The sequence below is a fragment of the Caretta caretta genome, chromosome 1 (assembly GCF_965140235.1).
Source record: "Caretta caretta isolate rCarCar2 chromosome 1, rCarCar1.hap1, whole genome shotgun sequence".
Taxonomy (NCBI): domain Eukaryota; kingdom Metazoa; phylum Chordata; order Testudines; family Cheloniidae; genus Caretta; species Caretta caretta.
Genome location: NC_134206.1, coordinates 331,196,441 through 331,215,831, shown reverse-complemented (window position 1 = coordinate 331,215,831; position 19,391 = coordinate 331,196,441). Strand labels below are relative to the sequence as shown.

The window sequence follows — 19,391 nt, the reverse complement described above, 5'->3', positions numbered from 1 at the left end:
GGGACATGGTAGGATGAGGCAACAAATAAATATAACAAGAGATGTGTAGTTCTTAGCTATTCAGTAATAGTGATCACAGCTCTCCACCTGCCTTATACTTTACACTAGATGCTCTAGAGAGGCCAGGGGCTGCAGGGGGACTGGCAGAGCTCCATGGCTCTGAGGGAACTGGGGTGGAAGCAGAAACCTGAAGCCATGGAACAAGGGTGAATTGGAAGCCCCAAGAGAGAAGGGTGAGAACAAGAACTTTGTGTCTGATGCATTAGAAGACGGGAAGTCAATGGAGTGACTTAACAAAGGGGTGATGTCGTCAGAATGATGAGTCAAGATGATTTGAGAGAATGAGGTTGCAGGCATCAAGAACATAGAGGAGGAGATGACAGTAATCAAGGTGCAAAATGTTCAGGCCTTGTTACAGTGTTTTGGCAGCATAGGCAGAGGATGATCTTCGAGACATTGTGCAGGAAGAAGTGGCAAGATTAGACTTGAGCTGGATTTGTGTACTCGAGGAGAGTTATTAGGCCTTCACCTTCCTGGGGTGATATCCTATGATTCTTTCCCTCTCAGACTGGGGTACTAGGCTACATCCCCCTGTATGCCAACTGTGGTTCCTCAGCAGGTCTGCCTGGGTTCAAACCCTGCAGTTCTTCCCTCAGGGAGTGGTGGCCAGTGTGAGAATATAGGAACATAAAACAGCCTCTTCCAAACAGAGCATTGTTTAATCTCAACAGAAGGAATCAAACCCTAACAAGAAAAGATTTTTTGAACACAGCAATCTACATGCTTCTGTTTTACCTAAAGCTCAGTAGGCTTCGCCTATCTAGGTGCCCCACTTCTGGTATAGGGTGACAGTCTGCACCCTGCAGTCCTTGTGTCTCTCCCCTGAGCTCAGGAGCTCAGGTTTTTAATCTACTCCAAATTTTTTGTTTCACTGTTGCTGCCTGAATTTTCCCCTTCCCTGTACCAAGCCAGGGAAGTTGAAATCTGCATGGTCAGAGGGAAACTTGAAAGGGATTGAAAACTGTAATGTTCTTTTAAATATGGGTGATTGGTCCTGTCTGAAGCTTGTCATCTCCCTGCCTGGTCTGAGTAACCCCTTGTCTCAATTAAACCCTTAAAGTTCTATAGCAGTCACCACACAACAAGCAAACAAAGACAATATACAGGAGTAATCCACTATTGCAGGGACAAGGTGGGTGAGGTGATATTTTTATTGGACCAGCTTCTGTTGGTGAAAGAGACGAGCTTTGTGTAGCTTGAAAGCTTGTTTCTTTCACCATCAGAAGTTGGTCTAATAAAAGATATCTCCTCGCCCATCTTGTCTCTCTAATGTCCTGGAACCAACACGGCTATAACAACACTGCAATAATCTAATAGAGGGATCTTCAAGGTCCTTCACAGGAAGGACAGTTTTGTTGTCCACTGTGACAGAGGTTGGGTGAAAGAGGGGTGGGTTTAGTGGAAAAGATCAGGAGATTGATTTTGGACATGTTAAGTTTCAGCTGATGGTTAAACATCCAAGATGAGATGCCAGAAGAACAGGTAAAGATTTTTGTTTGGATGGAGGGAGATGGACCCAGAGTAAGGGAGATGATTAGTGAATCATCAGCATAAAAATGGGAGGCAAAGCCATGTTTGGGAATGAGGGGTGAAATCCTGGCCCAGTTGAAGTCAGTGGGGATTTTGCTATTGACTTCTATGTGGCCAGGATGTCATCAAGAGATAGGGTGTAGAGGGAGAAGAGGAGGGGGATGTGTACAGAGTTCTGAGTGACCCACCCTGAAAAAGGGAGAGGGGAACAGGAAGACTCAGTGAACAGAACCAAGAAGGAGTGACAGGACATTTATCAATGGCACCATAATCATTTACTGGAATATTGTAGCTCTTCTCCCTCCTATCTCTGTTTCTGTTACTTTTGGGTAATAAGCTTGTGTTTGCATAACACCTGTCGTAGTGAGGCCTTAATCCTGATTGGGACTCTTAGCCGCTACCATAATATTAATTATTATTGTTGTTATTATTCATCATATTAATTTATAATTTGGATTTAGGGTGTCCAAAGTATGTGTGGGTGGTGCTCATAAAGCATGCATTTATGCGTACTGTTGGGAAATTCGCACTCCTATCAACAAAAGGTTAAGTCAGTCTCCTTAGCAACCAACATCAGGATTCAGTACTTTACTAGCCACCACCTCTGGCTCCACACTTTTCACCAAAGCTGTTTTTACCCTTTTTCTAAATTCCATATGAAACATGCCTTTATAACGTCATGGAACATACAAAATGGGGAAGACCTGTCAGTGGTGGTACTGCTGAAAAAGATCTGGGAGTTATAGTGGACCACAAACTGAAAATGAGCCATCAATGTGATGCAGCTGCAAAAAAGGTTAATATGATTTTGGGGTGTATTAACAGGATGTTGTATGTAAGACACAGAAGGTAATTGTCCCACTGTACTCAGCACTGGTGAGGTTCCCAGCTGGAGTAATGTGCCAAATTCTAGGCACCACAATTTAGGAAGGATGGGGACAAATTGGAAAGAGTCCAGAGGAGAGCTACAAAAATGGTAAAAGGTTTAGAAAACTTAACCTATGAGGAAAGGGTGAAAAAACTGGGAGCATTTAGTTTTGAGGGAAGAAGACTGAGGGCTAACCTGAAAAGTCTTCCAATAGGTACAGTTAAGGGCTGTTATAAAGAAGACAGTGACCAATTGTTCTCTGTGTCCACTGAAGGCAGGACAAGAAATAATGGGCTTAATCTGCAGCAAGGGAGGTAGAGGTTCAATATGAGGAAAAACTTTTAAACTATAAGGGTAGTTAAACTCTGGAATAGGATTCCAAGGGAGGTCCTGGAGTCCCCATCATTGGAAGCTTTTCAAATCAAGTTGGACAAATCACTTCAGGAATGGTCTAGGGCAGGGGTCGGCAACCTTTCAGAAGTGGTGTGCTGAGTCTTCATTTATTCACTCTAATTTAAGATTTCACATGCCAGTAATACATTTTAACGTTTTTAGAAGGTCTCTCTCTCTATAAGTCTATATTGTATAACTAAACTATTGTTCTATGTAAAATAAGCTTTTTAAAATGTTTAAGAAGCTTCATTTAAAATTAAATTAAAATGCAGATTCTATCAATTTAGTGCAGTGGTTCTTAACCTGGGGTGCACGCACCCCCTGGGGGTACAAGATGCCCTTTCTGGGGTGAGAGACATTTGAGATTTTTTTTAGAATGTAAATCATCAAAAACACAAATTAAGCACAGGCACATAAGTACAACTATTTTGTTTCATCATTACTGTAGTATACAAGCAAAGGTTTTAAGTTTTCAAGTTTTTAAGCTAATTGTAGTGTAATTTTTGATAAGGGGTGCGAGAACATATTTTGAGAACTTTAGACCATCTAAAGGCTGAGCGGGGTCAGGTGTAGTGTATTAAATTGCTCCCCATAGGAATATGCTACTTATGGCATGCTACTTCTGGCTGCCAGTCCTGGTGCTCTGAGCAGAATGGTAAGGGGACAGGGAACAGGGGGGGGTTGGATAGGCATGGGAGTCCTGGGGGCCTGTCAGGGGTCGGGGTTGTGGATAGGGGTCAGGGCAGTCAGGGGGCAGGAGCAGGGGGGCTTGGATGGAGGGGTTGGGGTCCCGGGGGGGGCGGATAGGGGTGGGAGGGTCCCAGGAGGGGGCCATCAGGAGACAAGGAGTGGTGGGGGGGTTGGATGGGTCAGGGGTTCTGAGGGGGGCAGTCAGGAGGCGGGAAGTGGAAGGGAATCATATAGAATATATAAGGGGCAGGCTGTTTGGAGAGGCACAACCTTCCCTACCAGGGTGTACTGTATTAAATTTCTCCCCGTAGGAATGTGCTACTTACAGCGTACTACTTACGGCTGCCAGTCCTGATGCTCCGCAAGTATCACATTCCTATGGGGAGAAATTTAATACACTGCACCAGCAGATAGAACCCCAGACCGGCGGCGGGCTGAGCAGCACAGCCCGCCGCCAGGCTGGGGTTCCAGCCACCAGCTCCTGCCAGCCGGGGTCCCGGCTGCTGGCCCCGCTCAGCCTGCTGCCAGCCCAGGGTTCTGTTCACCCAGGCCGGCAGTAGGCTGAGCGGGGTCGGCAGCTGGGACCCCAGCTGGCAGCAGTGTGCTAGTAAAAATCAGCTCGCGTGCCACCTTTGGCAGGCGTGCCACAGGTTGCTAACCCCTGGTCTAGGGTTACTCAGTCCTGCCACAGTGCAGGGGGCTGGACTTGATGACTTCTCGAGCTCCCTTCCAGGCCTTCATTTCTGTGATTCTATGTGTATTATTCATCTTCCCCTCCAGACAATTGGAAGTTATTGCAACAATTATAAGTTTCACCCCAAAAAGGAATTTTTTTTTCAGGCTCAAATTAATTAAGGAATAAAACATGACAAGGAAAGTGTTTCAGAAGGATTATTGCATGCCCTCGGCTGCATTGCAAAGCAAGAGGCGAAGGTCCAGATGTCATCAACCAGGCCAAAAGGTGCAACAATCCCACGGGAGTGCACTGGCTGCACTGTCTTCTTATTACATAGGAACGATTTAAAAAGAGATGTATTAGTTCCTGTGCAGGACTAGGAATTGTTGACTCAGATATGATGACACCAGTACTACATAAAAAGAGCTATAACTGTTTTTTCTCCAGAGGTGTACAAACCAATTCAAAAACCAATATTTTATATTATTTCATTTAGTTTATTCTCCATCTATATGGCTTTGAGCAGCTGGGTTGTTTCTTTTCTTCCAAAAGTACAAGGTTTTATACTTTACTGCATGAATAATCTGCAGCATTAAAATAAAAACCCAACCTGGCATGCTCATTTCACATAGGTAGAAACTTCCAAGTGTTAGATTATAAATAAAAGAACACCACCACAATCTGAACTGCCAGTAGCAACTCTGGGTTAAGGATCAAGCTCTGGAATAATCAAATAAGACATTTTAGGGGTATTTTTGAAACATAAGAAAATGTATCACTAATCTAGCACTTCACATTTCCAGAGGGTAATTCATCAGATTTAGTAATTTGCCTATTGCTAAACTTTGTTTTGGTTTATTACTATGTAGATGAAACAAAATTATCTAACTTAGTTCCATTTATCCACTATATCCATTTACAGTGGTTTTAAATAAAAAGAAAAGGAGTACTTGTGGCACCTTAGAGACCAACCAATTTATTTGAGCATAAGCTTTTGTGAGCTACAGCTCACTTCATTGGATGCAAGCTTATGCTCAAATAAATTGGTTAGTCTCCAAGGTGCCACAAGTACTCCTTTTCTTTTTGCGAATACAGACTAACACGGCTGTTACTCTGAAACCAGTGGTTTTAAATGTATTTTTAATGCAGACTGTCTCAATGTTCCTTCTTTCCCTTGAATGTGCTATGTTTAACATATGGAATAAGAGGCTGATGTTTTCCCATTGCCTCCACTGCCACTTCTCAGGGCACTCACTCACTGTTGATGTACTGCACTAAGTTGCTTTTGAATATATTTTGAAAACTGGACCATATAATCTTTTCCATCTGGAGATAGTATCTCCAGTAGGCTGTTTCACCTGATATCAAGTCAATTAATTATTTTATTTAGTGACAAATGTATTTGGGGGCACATATTATGGAACAATCTTTCAAAATCTTTAAATCAAAGATATTATTTGAAGGCAGATATTATAAGATGTCTTTGGGGGGGTTTTCCTCCTTGTTAGTGAGTTGCTGTAATGTTTTGGATTTTATTGAACTTAAACATTTTTCACCAGAACTATATTTTTAAGTCAAACATTATTTATCAATAGGAAGAGAATCAGAAAAGGTGATATATAGCTTACCTGAAACATTTGAAACATACATACACACAACAAAATATGTAATATTAAATGGCAATACAATGCTGGACTCTAAATCAAAGATGAGTGGAATGTCCATTCTGTAGTCCATTCTGTAGTTCTATTTGGAAATGCATTTTGTTAAAATGTCATTATAGCACCTTTATTGCTCATTTTTACACTTATCAAGAGGAGTTCCCAAAATCTTGTGTTCATCAATCAGTCCCCAATAAATATTGAGATCGGCTTAGAAATCATGAGATTTTTTTAAAAAATAATTAAATACAAATTGAGTACTTTTTATTTGTCTTCTGTTTTTATGAGGCAGACCTCCAGATTATGTAAAATGACCATAGCACTGTTGACTAGAATGGAGATATGACAATTTATAGCAAGTGAGGGTCTACCCTCTACTCCTTAGGGTTCATATTTTCAAGTATTTCTCTGCAATGATGAGATCTGTGAAACTTTGTTGTTGTTTAATGACAGCTGAGATTCTCACCTAATCATATGACTGCAGAAGCTTGGCCTTTAAGAAAAACATGATATATCACAATACTTGAGATAAAATCACAAGAGTTGGCAATACTGCTTTCCTAACTGCCAGACCTGTGATCTGAGAATCCAGCTATGATCTATCTGGCTCACACATAATCACCGAAACTAAAGTTTCTGAAGGCAATTACAGCTTCAGTTACCCCCCAGTCCTTACGGTTTGCCCTTAGTTTCTCTATTTGGCTTCATAAGAACATAGGAACAGCTGTACTGGATCAGACCAAAGGTCCATCTAGCCTAGTGATGTGTCTTCTGACAGTGGCCAATGCCAGGTGCTTCAGAGGGAGTGAAAAGAACAGGTCATCATCAAGTGATCCATCCACTGTCACCCATTCCCAGCTCTGGAAGAAGCTAGGGACACCATCCCTGCCCATCCTGGCTAACAGTCATTGATAGACCTATCCTCCATGAATGTATCTAGTTATTTTTTTAACCCTGTTATAGTCTTGGCCTTCACAGCATCTTCTGGCAAGGAGTTCCACAGGTTGCACTGTGCGAAGAAATACTTCCTTTTGTTTGTTTTAAACCTGCTGTCTATTAATTTCATTTGGTGACCCCTAGTTCTTGTGTTAAGGGGAGTAAATAACACTTCCTTATGTACTTTCTCCACACCCATCATGATTTTATAGACCTCTATCATATTCCCCCCTTAGTCATCTCTATTCCAAGCTGAAAAGTCTCAGTCTTATTAATCACTCCTCATATGAAAGCTGTTCATACCCTTAATTGTTTTTGTTGCCCTTTTCTGAACCTTTTCCAATTCCAATATATCTTCTTTTGAGATGGGGCGACCACATCTGCACACTGTATTCAGTATGTGGGTATAGCATGGATTTATATAGAGGCAATATGATATTTTCTGTATTATTATCTATCCCTTTCTTAATGATTCCTAACATTCTGTTAGCTTTTTTGACTGCTGCTGCACATTGAGCGGATGGTTTCAGATAATTATCCGCTGTGACTCCAAGATCTTTCTTGAATGGTAACAGCTAATTTAGACCCCATCATTTTATATGTATAGTTAGCATTATGTTTTCCAATGTGCATTACTTTGCATTTCTCAACATTGAATTTCATCTGCCATTTTGTTGCCCAGTTTTGTGAGATCCCTTTGTAGCTGTTTGCAGTCTGCTTTGGACTTAACTAGATTGAGTAGTTTTGTATCATCTGAAAATTTTTCCACCTCACTGTTTACTCCTTTTTCCAGATAATTTATGAATATGTTGAATAGTACTGGTCCCAGTACAGACCCCTGGGGGGACACAACTATTTACCTCTCTGCATTCTGAAAACATCCTTATTTATTCCTACCATGTGTTTCCTACCTTTTAACAAGTTAACAATCCATGAGAGGACCTTCCCTCTTATCCCATGACAGCTTACTTTGCTTTTAAGAGCCTTTGGTGCAGGACCTTGTCAAAGGCTTTCTGAAAATCTAAGTACACTATATCCACTGGATCACCCTTGTCCACATGCTTGTTGACCCCCTCAAGGAATTCTGGTAGATTAGTGAGGCATGATTTCCCTTTACAAAAAAATATGTTAACTCTTCCCCAACAAATCATGTTCATCTATGTGTCTGACAATTCTGGTCTTTACTATAGTTTCAGCTAGTTTCCCTGGTACTTTAGTTAGTCTTACCAGCCTGTAATTGCCAGGATCACCTCTGGAGCCTTTTTAAAAAATTGGCGTCACATTAGCTAACTTCCAGTCTTCTGGTACAGAAGCTGATTTAAATGATAGATTACATAGCACAGTTAGCAGTTCTGCAATTTCACATATGAGTTACTTCAGAACTCCAAGAAGGCCAATGGCATTTGGGGATGTATAAGTAGGGGCATTGCCAGCAGATCGAGGGACGTGATCGTTCCCCTCTATTTGACACTGGTGAGGCCTCATCTGGAGTACTGTGTCCAGTTTTGGGCCCCACACAACACGAAAGGATGTGGAAAAATTGGAAAGAGTCCAGCGGAGGGCAACAAAAATGATTAGGGGACTGGAACACATGAGTTATGAGGAGAGGCTGAGGGAACTGGGGATGTTTAGTCTATGGAAGAGAAGAATGAGGGGGGATTTGATAGCTGCTTTCAACTACCTGAAAGGGGGTTCCAAAGAGGATGGTTCTAGACTGTTCTCAGTGGTAGCAGATGACAGAACAAGGAGTAATGGTCTCAAGTTGCAGTGGGGGAGATTTAGGTTGGATATTAGGAAAAACTTTTTCACTAGGAGGGTGGTGAAACACTGGAATGCGCTACCTAGGGAGGTGGTGGAATCTCCTTCCTTAGAAGTTTTTAAGGTCAGGTTTCACAAAGCCCTGACTGGGATGATTTAATTGGGGATTGGTCCTGCTTTGAGCAGGGGGTTGGACTAGATGACCTCCTGAGGTCCCTCCCAACCCTGATATTCTATGATTCTATGACAGTGCACTGTTCCGGGTTGACTCCTCTGTATGCTTCCACTTCTGCTCTATACACTCTTATCCTGGTGCTGCCCTTTCAGGTGAAGGTAGAAACTGGCTGCTAGGGTTTTAAAATGAGGAAGCCACCCCTAAAATATGGAAGAGGACTTCACACATGCCCCTCTCTTCTTTTTCACATGCTCATTGTTTCACTTCCAGAAACACAATGTAGATGCAGAACTGGGCCTCATTCCTAGAGTTGGAATAATCTCAAGACAGTGGGGTAGCCTTTGGAAATTAATGAACAGTTTTTGTTGATAATGTGTGAAACAGAAAAGACACCAGATCCCTTTCACAGCTGAGTTGATTCTACAGAGCTAAGAGAAAAAAAATAACCCGAGCTTACGTTAGTCATTAAAGTAAGCAGGTATAATTCTGAATACATAGAGAGCAGATTTCCTGAGTGAGAAGGTGTCATTTTTAAATAGTCACTCTTCTGAGTAGAGGGGCACTTTAGGGAGTGGTGCCCTTGTTGTCATATTCTTCCCTCCATAGTACCTCCTTCCCTTGGCAGACACTTCAGCTGTACCTCACATCTGATCAAAAGAGACGATAGTAGTCCTCCAAGGTGATGATAATGTAGCTGCAAAAGCTTACTAGCACAAAGTATTATAGAAAAGGGCAGACAAGAACCCGTCAACCCTCAAAATGGTAACTGGGGATTCTTAAGTAATCAATATAATAAAAATACACTCTATAGATCAGGCTATACTGGCTACCCAGTAGGGTGGGGGAGAAGATTAAATTTGCTCTCAGAGCAGAAAAAGAGATATTGCATGTGTGTCACCTCCTTGTCTAGCTGGAACGAAGAGTCATTAAGCCCTGGTCTACACTAGGACTTTAGGTCGAATTTAGCAGCGTTAAATAGATGTAAACCTGCACCCGTCCACACAATGAAGCCCTTTATTTCGACTTAAAGGGCTCTTAAAATCAATTTCCTTACTCCACCCCTGACAAGTGGATTAGCACTTAAATCGACCTTGCCGGCTCGAATTTGGGGTACTGTGGACACAATTCGATGGTATTGGCCTCCTGGAGCTATCCCAGAGTGCTCCATTGTGACCGCTCTGGACAGCACTCTCAACTCAAATGCACTGGCCAGGTAGACAGGAAAAGAACCGCGAACTTTTGAATCTCATTTCCTGTTTGGCCAGCGTGGCAAGCTGCAGGTGACCATGCAGAGCTCATCAGCAGAGGTGACCATGATGGAGTCCCAGAATCGCAAAAGAGCTCCCGCATGGACCGAACGGGAGGTACGGGATCTGATCGCTGTATGGGGAGAGGAATCCGTGCTATCAGAACTCCGTTCCAGTTTTCGAAATGCCAAAACCTTTGTCAAAATCTCCCAGGGCATGAAGGACAGAGGCCATAACAGGGACCCGGAGCAGTGCTGCGTGAAACTGAAGGAGCTGAGGCAAGCCTACCAGAAAACCAGAGAGGCGAACGGCCGCTCCGGGTCAGAGCCCCAACATGCCGCTTCTATGATGAGCTGCATGCCATTTTAGGGGGTTCAGCCACCACTACCCCAGCCGTGTTGTTTGACTCCTTCAATGGAGATGGAGGCAATACGGAAGCAGGTTTTGGGGACGAAGAAGATGATGATGATGAGGTTGTAGATAGCTCACAGCAAGCAAGCGGAGAAACCGGTTTTCCCAACAGCCAGGAACTGTTTCTCACCCTGGACCTGGAGCCAGTACCCCCCGAACCCACCCAAGGCTGCCTCCTGGACCCAGCAGGCAGAGGAGGGACCTCTGGTGAGTGTACCTTTTAAAATACTATACATGGTTTAAAAGTAAGCATGTGAAAGGATTACTTTGCCCTGGCATTCGCGGTTCTCCTAGATGTACTCCTAAAGCCTTTGCAAAAGGTTTCTGGGGAGGGCAGCCTTATTGCGTCCTTCATGGTAGGACACTTTACCACTCCAGGCCAGTAACACGTACTCGGGAATCATTGTAGAACAAAGCATTGCAGTGTATGTTTGCTGGCATTCAAACAATATCCATTCTTTATCTCTCTGTGTTATCCTCAGGAGAGTGAGATATAATTCATGGTCACCTGGTTGAAATAGAGTGCTTTTCTTCAGGGGACACTCAGAGGAGCCCATTCCTGCTGGGCTGTTTGCCTGTGGCTAAACAGAAATGTTCCCCGCTGTTAGCCACAGGGTGGGGGGAAGGTTGAGGGGGTAGCCACGCGGTGGGGGGAGGCAAAATGCGAAATTGTAACGAAAGCACATGTGCTATGTATGTAATGTTAACAGCAAGGTTTACCCTGAAAGAGTGTAGCCACTGTTTTATAAAATGTGTCTTTTTAAATACCGCTGTCCCTTTTTTTTTCTCCACCAGCTGCATGTGTTTCAATGATCACAGGATCTTCTCCTTCCCAGAGGCTAGTGAAGCTTAGAAAGAAAAAAAAACGCAGTCGCGATGAAATGTTCTCCAAGCTCATGCTGTCCTCCCACACTGACAGAGCACAGACGAATGCGTGGAGGCAAATAATGTCAGAGTGCAGGAAAGCACAAAATGACCGGGAGGAGAGGTCGCGGGCTGAAGAGAGTAAGTGGCAGGCTGAAGAGAGTAAGTGGCGGGCTGAAGAGAGGGCTGAAGCTCAAATGTGGCGGCAGCATGATGAGAGGAGGCAGGATTCAATGCTGAGGCTGCTGGAGGACCAAACCAGTATGCTCCAGTGTATGGTTGAGCTGCAGCAAAGGCAGCTGGAGCACAGACTGCCACTACAGCCCCTGTGTAACCAACCGCCCTCCTCCCCAAGTTCCATAGCCTCCACACCCAGACTCCCAAGAACGCGGTGGGGGGGCCTTCGGCCAACCAGCCACTCCACCACAGAGGATTGCCCAAAAAAAAGAAGGCTGTCATTCAATAAATTTTAAAGTTGTAAACTTTTAAAGTGCTGTGCTTAAAGTGCTGTGTGGCATTTTCCTTCCCTCCTCCACCACCCCTCCTGGGCTACCTTGGTAGTCATCCCCCTATTTGTGTGATGAATGAATAAAGAATGCATGAATGTGAAGCAACAATGACTTTATTGCCTCTGCAAGCGGTGATTGAAGGGAGGAGGGGCGGGTGGTTAGCTTACATGGAAGTAGAGTGAACCAAGGGGCGGGGGGTTTCATCAAGGAGAAACAAACAGAACTTTCACACCGTAGCCTGGCCAGTCATGAAACTGGTTTTCAAAGCTTCTCTGATGCGTACCGCGCCCTCCTGTGCTCTTCTAACTGCCCTGGTGTCTGGCTGCGCGTAACCAGCAGCCAGGCGATTTGCCTCAACCTCCCACCCCGCCATAAATGTCTCCCCCTTACTCTCACAGATATTGTGGAGCACACAGCAAGCAGTAATAACAGTGGGAATATTGGTTTCGCTGAGGTCTAAGCGAGTCAGTAAACTGCGCCAGCACGCCTTTAAACGTCCAAATGCACATTCTACCACCATTCTGCACTTGCTCAGCCTGTAGTTGAACAGCTCCTGACTACTGTCCAGGCTGCCTGTGTACGGCTTCATGAGCCATGGCATTAAGGGGTAGGCTGGGTCCCCAAGGATACATATAGGCATTTCAACATCCCCAACAGTTATTTTCTGGTCTGGGAATAAAGTCCCTTCCTGCAGCTTTTGAAACAGACCAGAGTTCCTGAAGATGCGAGCGTCATGCACCTTTCCCGGCCATCCCACGCTGATGTTGGTGAAACGTCCCTTGTGATCCACCAGAGCTTGCAGCACTATCGAAAAGTACCCCTTGCGGTTTATGTACTCGGCGGCATGGTGCTCCGGTGCCAAGATAGGGATATGGGGTCCGTCTATGGCCCCACCACAGTTAGGGAATCCCATTGCAGCAAAGCCATCCACTATGACCTGCACATTTCCCAGGGTCACTACCCTTGATATCAGCAGATCTTTGATTGCGTGGGCTACTTGCATCACAGCAGCCCCAACAGTAGATTTGCCCACTCCAAATTGATTCCCAACTGACGGGTAGCTGTCTGGCTTTGCAAGCTTCCACAGGGCTATCGCCACTCGCTTCTCAACTGTGAGGGCTGCTCTCATATTGGTATTCATGCACCTGAGGGCAGGGGAAAGCAAGTCAGAAAGTTCCATGAAATGCCCTTACGCATGCGAAAGTTTTGCAGCCACTGGGAATCGTCCCAGACCTGCAACACTATGCGGTCCCACCAGTCTGTGCTTGTTTCCCGAGCCCAGAATCGGTGTTCCACAGCATGAACCTGCCCCATTAGCACCATGATGCATGCATTGGCAGGGCCCATGCTTTCAGAGAAATCTGTGTCCATGTCCTGATCACTCACGTGACCGCGCTGACGTCGCCTCCTCGCCCGGTATCGCTTTGCCAGGTTCTGGTGCTGCATATACTGCTGGATAATGCGTGTGGTGTTTAATGTGCTCCTAATTGCCAAAGTGAGCTGAGCGGCCTCCATGCTTGCCTTGGTATGGCGTCCGCACAGAAAAAAGGCGCCGAACGATTGTCTGCCATTGCTCTGACGAAGGGAGGGGCGACTGACGACACGGCTTACAGGGTTGGATTCAGGGAGCTAAAATCAACAAAGGGGTGTCTTTACATCAAGGAGTATTTCAGGCAGGACTTCACGGAGGGTTCCAATAAGAAATGGTTATTGTTCTTATTGGAACAAGGAGGTTAGCCTGGCCTCTGATTGATACATGGCTAGATTTACCTCGCTGCACCTTCTCTGTGAGTGACTGCAGTGTGACCTAGAGGAATGAGTCCCCTAGACAGGGGAGGGGGGGAAGCAAATGAGTACAAAACAAATCTGGTCTATTTCTTGTTTTGATCCACTCCATCTATCTTTTACATCTTTGGCTGGCAGCAGACGGTGCAGAAGGACTGCATGCCATCCACATCTCATGGCTGCTCGGCAGAAGATGGTACAGTACGACTGCTAGCCATCCTCATCTCTTGCCTGCCTGGCAGAAGATGGTACAATACGACTGCTAGCAATCCTCATCTCTTGCCTGCCTGGCAGAAGATGGTACAGTACGACTGCTAGCAATCCGTATCGCCTGCCTGCTCACCATAAGACGGTTCAATAGGACTGACTGCAGGACTAAAGAGAATGACCTGGTCAAGTCACTCCAAATTTAGTCCCTGCGCCCATGTCTGCCCAGGCGCTCCCAGCCGACGTGGCCAGGAGCACCTCGGACACGACGAGGACGACTACCAGTCATACTGCACCATCTGCTGCCAGAAGGCAACGGGTTGCTGCTACTGTGTAGCAAAGCCGTACCGCGTCTGCCAGCACCCAGGAGACATAGGGTGACGGTTACCTGAGCGGGCTCCATGCTTGCTGTGGTATGGCGTCTGCACAGGTAACTCAGGAAAAAAGGCGCGTAACGATTGTCTGCCCTTGCTTTCACGGAGGGAGGGAGGGAACGGGGGCCTGATGATATGTACCCAGAACCACCTGCGACAATGTTTTAGCCCCATCAGGCATTGGGATCTCAACCCAGAATTCCAATGGGCAGCGGAGACTGCGGGAACTGTGGGATAGCTATCCACAGTGCAACGCTCCGGAAGTCGACTCTAGCCTCGGTACTGTGGAAGCACTCCGCCGAGTTAATGCACTTAATGCACTTAGAGCATTTTCTGTGGGGACACACACACTCGAATATATAAAACCAATTTCTAAAAAACCGACTTCTATAAATTCGACCTTATTCCGTAGTGTAGACATACCCTAAGAACTGGTTGAAACCAACCCAGATCAGCAAGAGGGTCAGAGAGACAATGAAAGCTCCAGTGACTCATGGATTTCCGCACATCTCAGGAAGTAAGCTAAGCAAAGACCCCTCTTGAGAACAAAAGATTTAGAGGTTTGAGAATAAGAGTGAGCTCTGGAAAAAACTCGAGCTCTCTCACTTGGGGACTGACTAAGTACGTCAGACTGAGAGACACACAGAGCCAGAAAATGGAGTTCACTACAGCTTGGCTGGGGCTCTCAGCTGACGACAGTGGACTATGATTTAACCTAAGGCAGTGGTTCTCAAACTTTTTTTTTCATGGACCACTTGAAAATTGCTGAGGGTCTTGGCGGATCACTTAATGATCTTTCCAACTGTTGTCTGTACTGTTAGCTAACTATTGTAAAGCGCGTTGGATAAAAGCGCTATTTAAAAAAAAAAACCTTAGTAATAATAAACATTTTTTTTGTTTTACAAATAAAAGCACGCAACTCGTATTTTAATATCAGTAGTCTTACCTTTCTAATGTGCTAGATGTGCCCTCTCTCCCCTGCCGTGGCAGCCCCCGAGCTGGATTGGGAATGAGGGGGTCTCTCCCACACACAGCAGCCCCCGAGCTGGACTGGGAAGGAGTGGGGTCTTTCCCTCTCTCCCCCGCCGCGGCAGCGACCGAGCTGGACTTGGAAGGAGCGGGGTCTCTTCCCCGTCACAGCAGCCACAGAGCTGAGGCAGGGCAGCCGCAGCCCTGGAACTGGGGAAAAGCGCCTCTTTATCTGGCCACCACAGCCCTGCACGTCCCAAATTCCCCCCTCTCCCTCTTCTCACACCACTGCCCCCTCCCACCTACCTCCTATTTTCCCCAAGGCCACCACCTCACCTTACATGTGGGTCTTCTCCAGGGTCCAGGCACCTAATTAGTGGAGCCATGCCTGCACGGCTCCACTAATTAGCTGGGTAGCCCTTCATTCTCTCGTCTGCAGCCGCCCAGGTGTGCACCTTAGAGGGAACTATACGCAGACCACCTGAATGGAGCTCACAGACCACTGGTGGTCTGCAGACCACAGTTTGAGAACCTCTGACCGAAGGACTTCTTATGCTGTGTTCCAGTTGACTAATAAATTGTATTGTTTTGAAAACACTGCTTGAGTGTTCTTATAAATACTCGGTGAAGCGCATTAGTCCCTGAAGAGTGGACAACTCTACACCAGGAGTCTTTCTCTGTCATTGGACAGAGCTCACAGTGTGAAGCAGGAGTGCTAAAGCCCAGAGGTTCAGTCTGAGGAGTGGGTGAGGCCATGTGGCCTGCCCTGAAGAAAAAGTGAGGTCCCTTCAGATCTGGGACTGTCAAGGTTCCTTCCCCACTCTGAACTCTAGGGTACAGAAAAACCCCCTAAGCTTATTTTTACCATCTTAGGTTAAAACTTCCCCAAGGTGCAAACTATTGTACCTTTTTCCCTTGGACTTTATTGCTGCCACACCAAGTGTCTAACAAATATATAACAGGGAAAGAGACCGCTTGGAAACATCTTCCACCCCCTCCCCCCCAAAATCCTCCCAAACCCTACACCCCCTTTCCTGGGGAAGGCTTGATAAAAATCCTCACCAATTTGCGTAGGTGAACACAGATCCAAACCCTTGGATCTTAAGAACAATGAAAAAGCAATCAGGTTCTTAAAAGAAGAATTTTAATTGAAGAAAAAGTAAAAGAATGACCTCTGTAAAATCAGAATGGTAAATACCTTACAGGGTAATCAGATTCAAAACATAGAGAATCTCTCTAGGCAAAACCTTAAGTTACAAAAAGACACAAAAACAGGAATATAGATTCCATTCAGCACAACTTATTTTATCAGCCATTTAAACAAAACAGAATCTAACGCATATCTAACTATATTGCTTATTAGCCCTGTACAGGAGTTCTAACCTGCATTCCGGCTCTGGTCCTGGCAAAAGCAACACACAGACAGAGAGCAGAGAGAACCCTTTGTTTCCTCTCCCCCCCCCCCCGCCACCCCGCTCCAGCTTTGAAAGTATCTTGTCTCCTCATTGGTCATTTTGGTCAGGTGCAAGTGAGGTTATCTTTAGCTTCTTAACCCTTTACAGGTGAAAGGGTTTTTTCCTCTGGCCAGGAGGGATTTAAAAGTGGTTAGCCTTCCCTTTATATTTATGACAGGCACATCAAAGAGGTTCCTTCAAGGGACAGTCCCAAAGCTGGGGGTGTAGCACTGATCCTGTGGATCCGTGACAGCTAGTAATACTGGATAAAAGGCTTCCTTCGCATCACTGCTAGCAGTTGATTTGGGAGAACCCATGGGCGAGAGCAAGCAAGAACCATTAAGGAGTAGAACCAATGATGTGCAGATACGGTAAACATTCCACAGAACCCCACTAGCCCTGCAGTGCGATGAAAAGCGTGTTTGCCCTTGTATGTTTGATTCTTTATTTTCTTGGTTTGGTTTGGGTTTTTTTTTGTTTGTTTTTTTTTTTTTTGTTGCTGTTCTTGTTTTAGGTTAAAAAAAAAACTTCTTGGAGGGAAACCCAATAAAACCTTTGTCTTTGTCTGGAGACTTGAAGTTTCTGGAATGTTACTCACGGACTTTCATGCAGTAAATCCTCCACATTATGTAAATGAGTTACAAAAACAGGGATAAGAAAGTCTTTTTTTCTTCTCTTGTAGAATCGAGTGAACATGAAGAGAAGAGTACAGGTGCCTCAGGTGAGATTTCCTCCCAGCCTTATCCTGCGCCAGTGTACAGTCAGCCTGAAGAAGCAAAGGAGAATATGGATGTAACAAAGCAAACAAAACCTGAAGAGAATGATGAGTTGGGCCCATTACCTGATAATTGGGAAATGGCTTACACAGAAAAAGGGGAAGTCTACTTTATTGAGTGAGTCTTGCATATTTTTTGTCTCTTTCTATTAAAAAGAGTGTGTCTAACTGTGTAGGGGAAACTGTTTTGTACTGGAATGTTACATAACGCACAATCCAAGATCCTCCACTCTGAACCAGCAGAAAGATCATGCATGTCATGGAAGTGACACCGCATTCAGTGCCTGGTGCCAGGAATTTGTACCATTTTCCAGATTACTGGCTGATGTTCAGAAGCAGCATTTGCTTTCAAGGGAGGTAGCTAATGAACATGGAGCTCTGCTGGCAATAGTTAAAGGTGGAAAACACTCATCTGTATTTAAGAAAAGAACAACTCAGCCATATGCTTTGGCCTCAGTAGAAGGACAGCGTTTGATGCTCATATATGTTGTATTACAATTGCTAGATGCTTATGTCCTTGTCCTATATAATGTGTTCTTTCTAAAAAAAAAGGATTAAATTTAAAGAAAAAAAGATAGACGATAAACTTATAGATAAAACCTAAGAACACATATCAAATAATATTTAAAAATAAGACTCCTGAATGACTTGGGGATGGATAATGAGATATGGAATCTTTTTTCTCTAGGTCAGTGGATCAAATCCAGTCTATGTCCATATAGTAATCAAAAGTAATTATTTTCTGATTGCTGTTCAGTGGCAATTGAGAAATGAACTGGTAGACTTTACACAACTATTATAGCGGTCACTAAATGGCAACCACACTAGGACAGGGACAGGTAATTGAATGGACATGAAGACACAACTATTTTTTCACTTCCCAGTGCAGCTCCCCAGGGGTACTAAGTGTTATGAGGTACCTTGCCACTACCTGCCCTTCACATGAAGTACTTTTGCCTGATGTCTTCTGTAGCTCAGCTCCCTAAAACCAACAGCCTCTGGCCACAGACATAGCACTTTTTTCCAGATGTCCGCAAACCTTACCCTCTGTGCAGCTAGTGACAGACACACACCAATCCTCAAGCCCCTCTGCCAGCATCTCCCTCTGAGGTATTCAGCCCCTGCCACTGGATACTCTCAGAAATAATCAGGTACGCTGTCTCCAAAAGAGACAGAGTATACACAGTTTGACTGGCACAACTCGGATCAGATCCTTTATGACAACACAGCACTGGAATCTACTGATTGTGAAAGCAAATAAGTTTATTTACTAGATTAAGATTTAAGAGCTAGTGAGCAAGCATAACAAGAACAACAGGTTATATGTAAACTGAAAGGTATAACTCACTTTTTAGACTCTATCTTAACTTTAACAGACTAAAGTTCTTGTCTTATTTCTCACCTAAAGCAGCCTCCCAGAATCACTAGCCCAGATGGCTAGGATCCAACTTTCATGAATGGAAAAAGTGCTGTCCTTTTTGCCTCAGTGAAAGGATAAGAAAGGGGTCTTTTTCCCTTCCTCATATAGTCCAGTAACCCTTTGAAATGCCCCTTTTGAAGTGTACCCTCAGATAAGATTCTTCTCTCCCATTGAATGTTCTCCACTGTTCTCCCTGTTGATTTCACATCCCTCCTAGCAACTTGTTTTTCCTGTTGACTTCACATGCAAATAGGGCTTCCATTGTGTTGTCTTAATTTGCATGTGACAGAGAGATATACACCTTACCTCCTGTCTGGAAAAAACCTGTTTGTGAATTCTTCCTGGTTACATAGTTTAAAAGTTATTTTTAGTAGGTACACACAATTCCTTGTGTACCAAATATACATACATCTCACAATGCTTATGATGACCAGTATGATCTAAGCTTTCATTTGATACCTCTCATGAAATTATAGATATATACTATGACAGCAGTGTGTTAGGTGTAGTGAGTTTATCAGGTCTCATAAGAGTTGCTGTTATAGAACATTGAACCCACTGTCAGTTGGCATTGAGGGGTTCTTAAGGTCACAATTCTCTCTGGGTTAATGCACTTTAGAGAGGAAAAA

General features: G+C 44.6%; 1 protein-coding gene across 20 annotated transcripts in view; it reads left to right on the top strand.

Moving 5' to 3' along the window:
• The window catches only part of MAGI2 (membrane associated guanylate kinase, WW and PDZ domain containing 2), a 1,189,595-nt gene that overhangs the window by 777,993 nt on the left and 392,211 nt on the right, over positions 1-19,391 (top strand). For all 20 annotated transcript variants that reach the window (XR_007354679.2, XR_007354680.2, XR_007354681.2 and 17 more), the window contains one exon: positions 17,250-17,460. Coding sequence is in view for 17 of the 20 variants with exons in the window: in XM_048836471.2 (XP_048692428.1) it covers positions 17,250-17,460 (211 nt within the window). In the remaining 3 variants the exon portion in view is untranslated. The remainder of the gene's footprint in view (positions 1-17,249; positions 17,461-19,391) is intronic.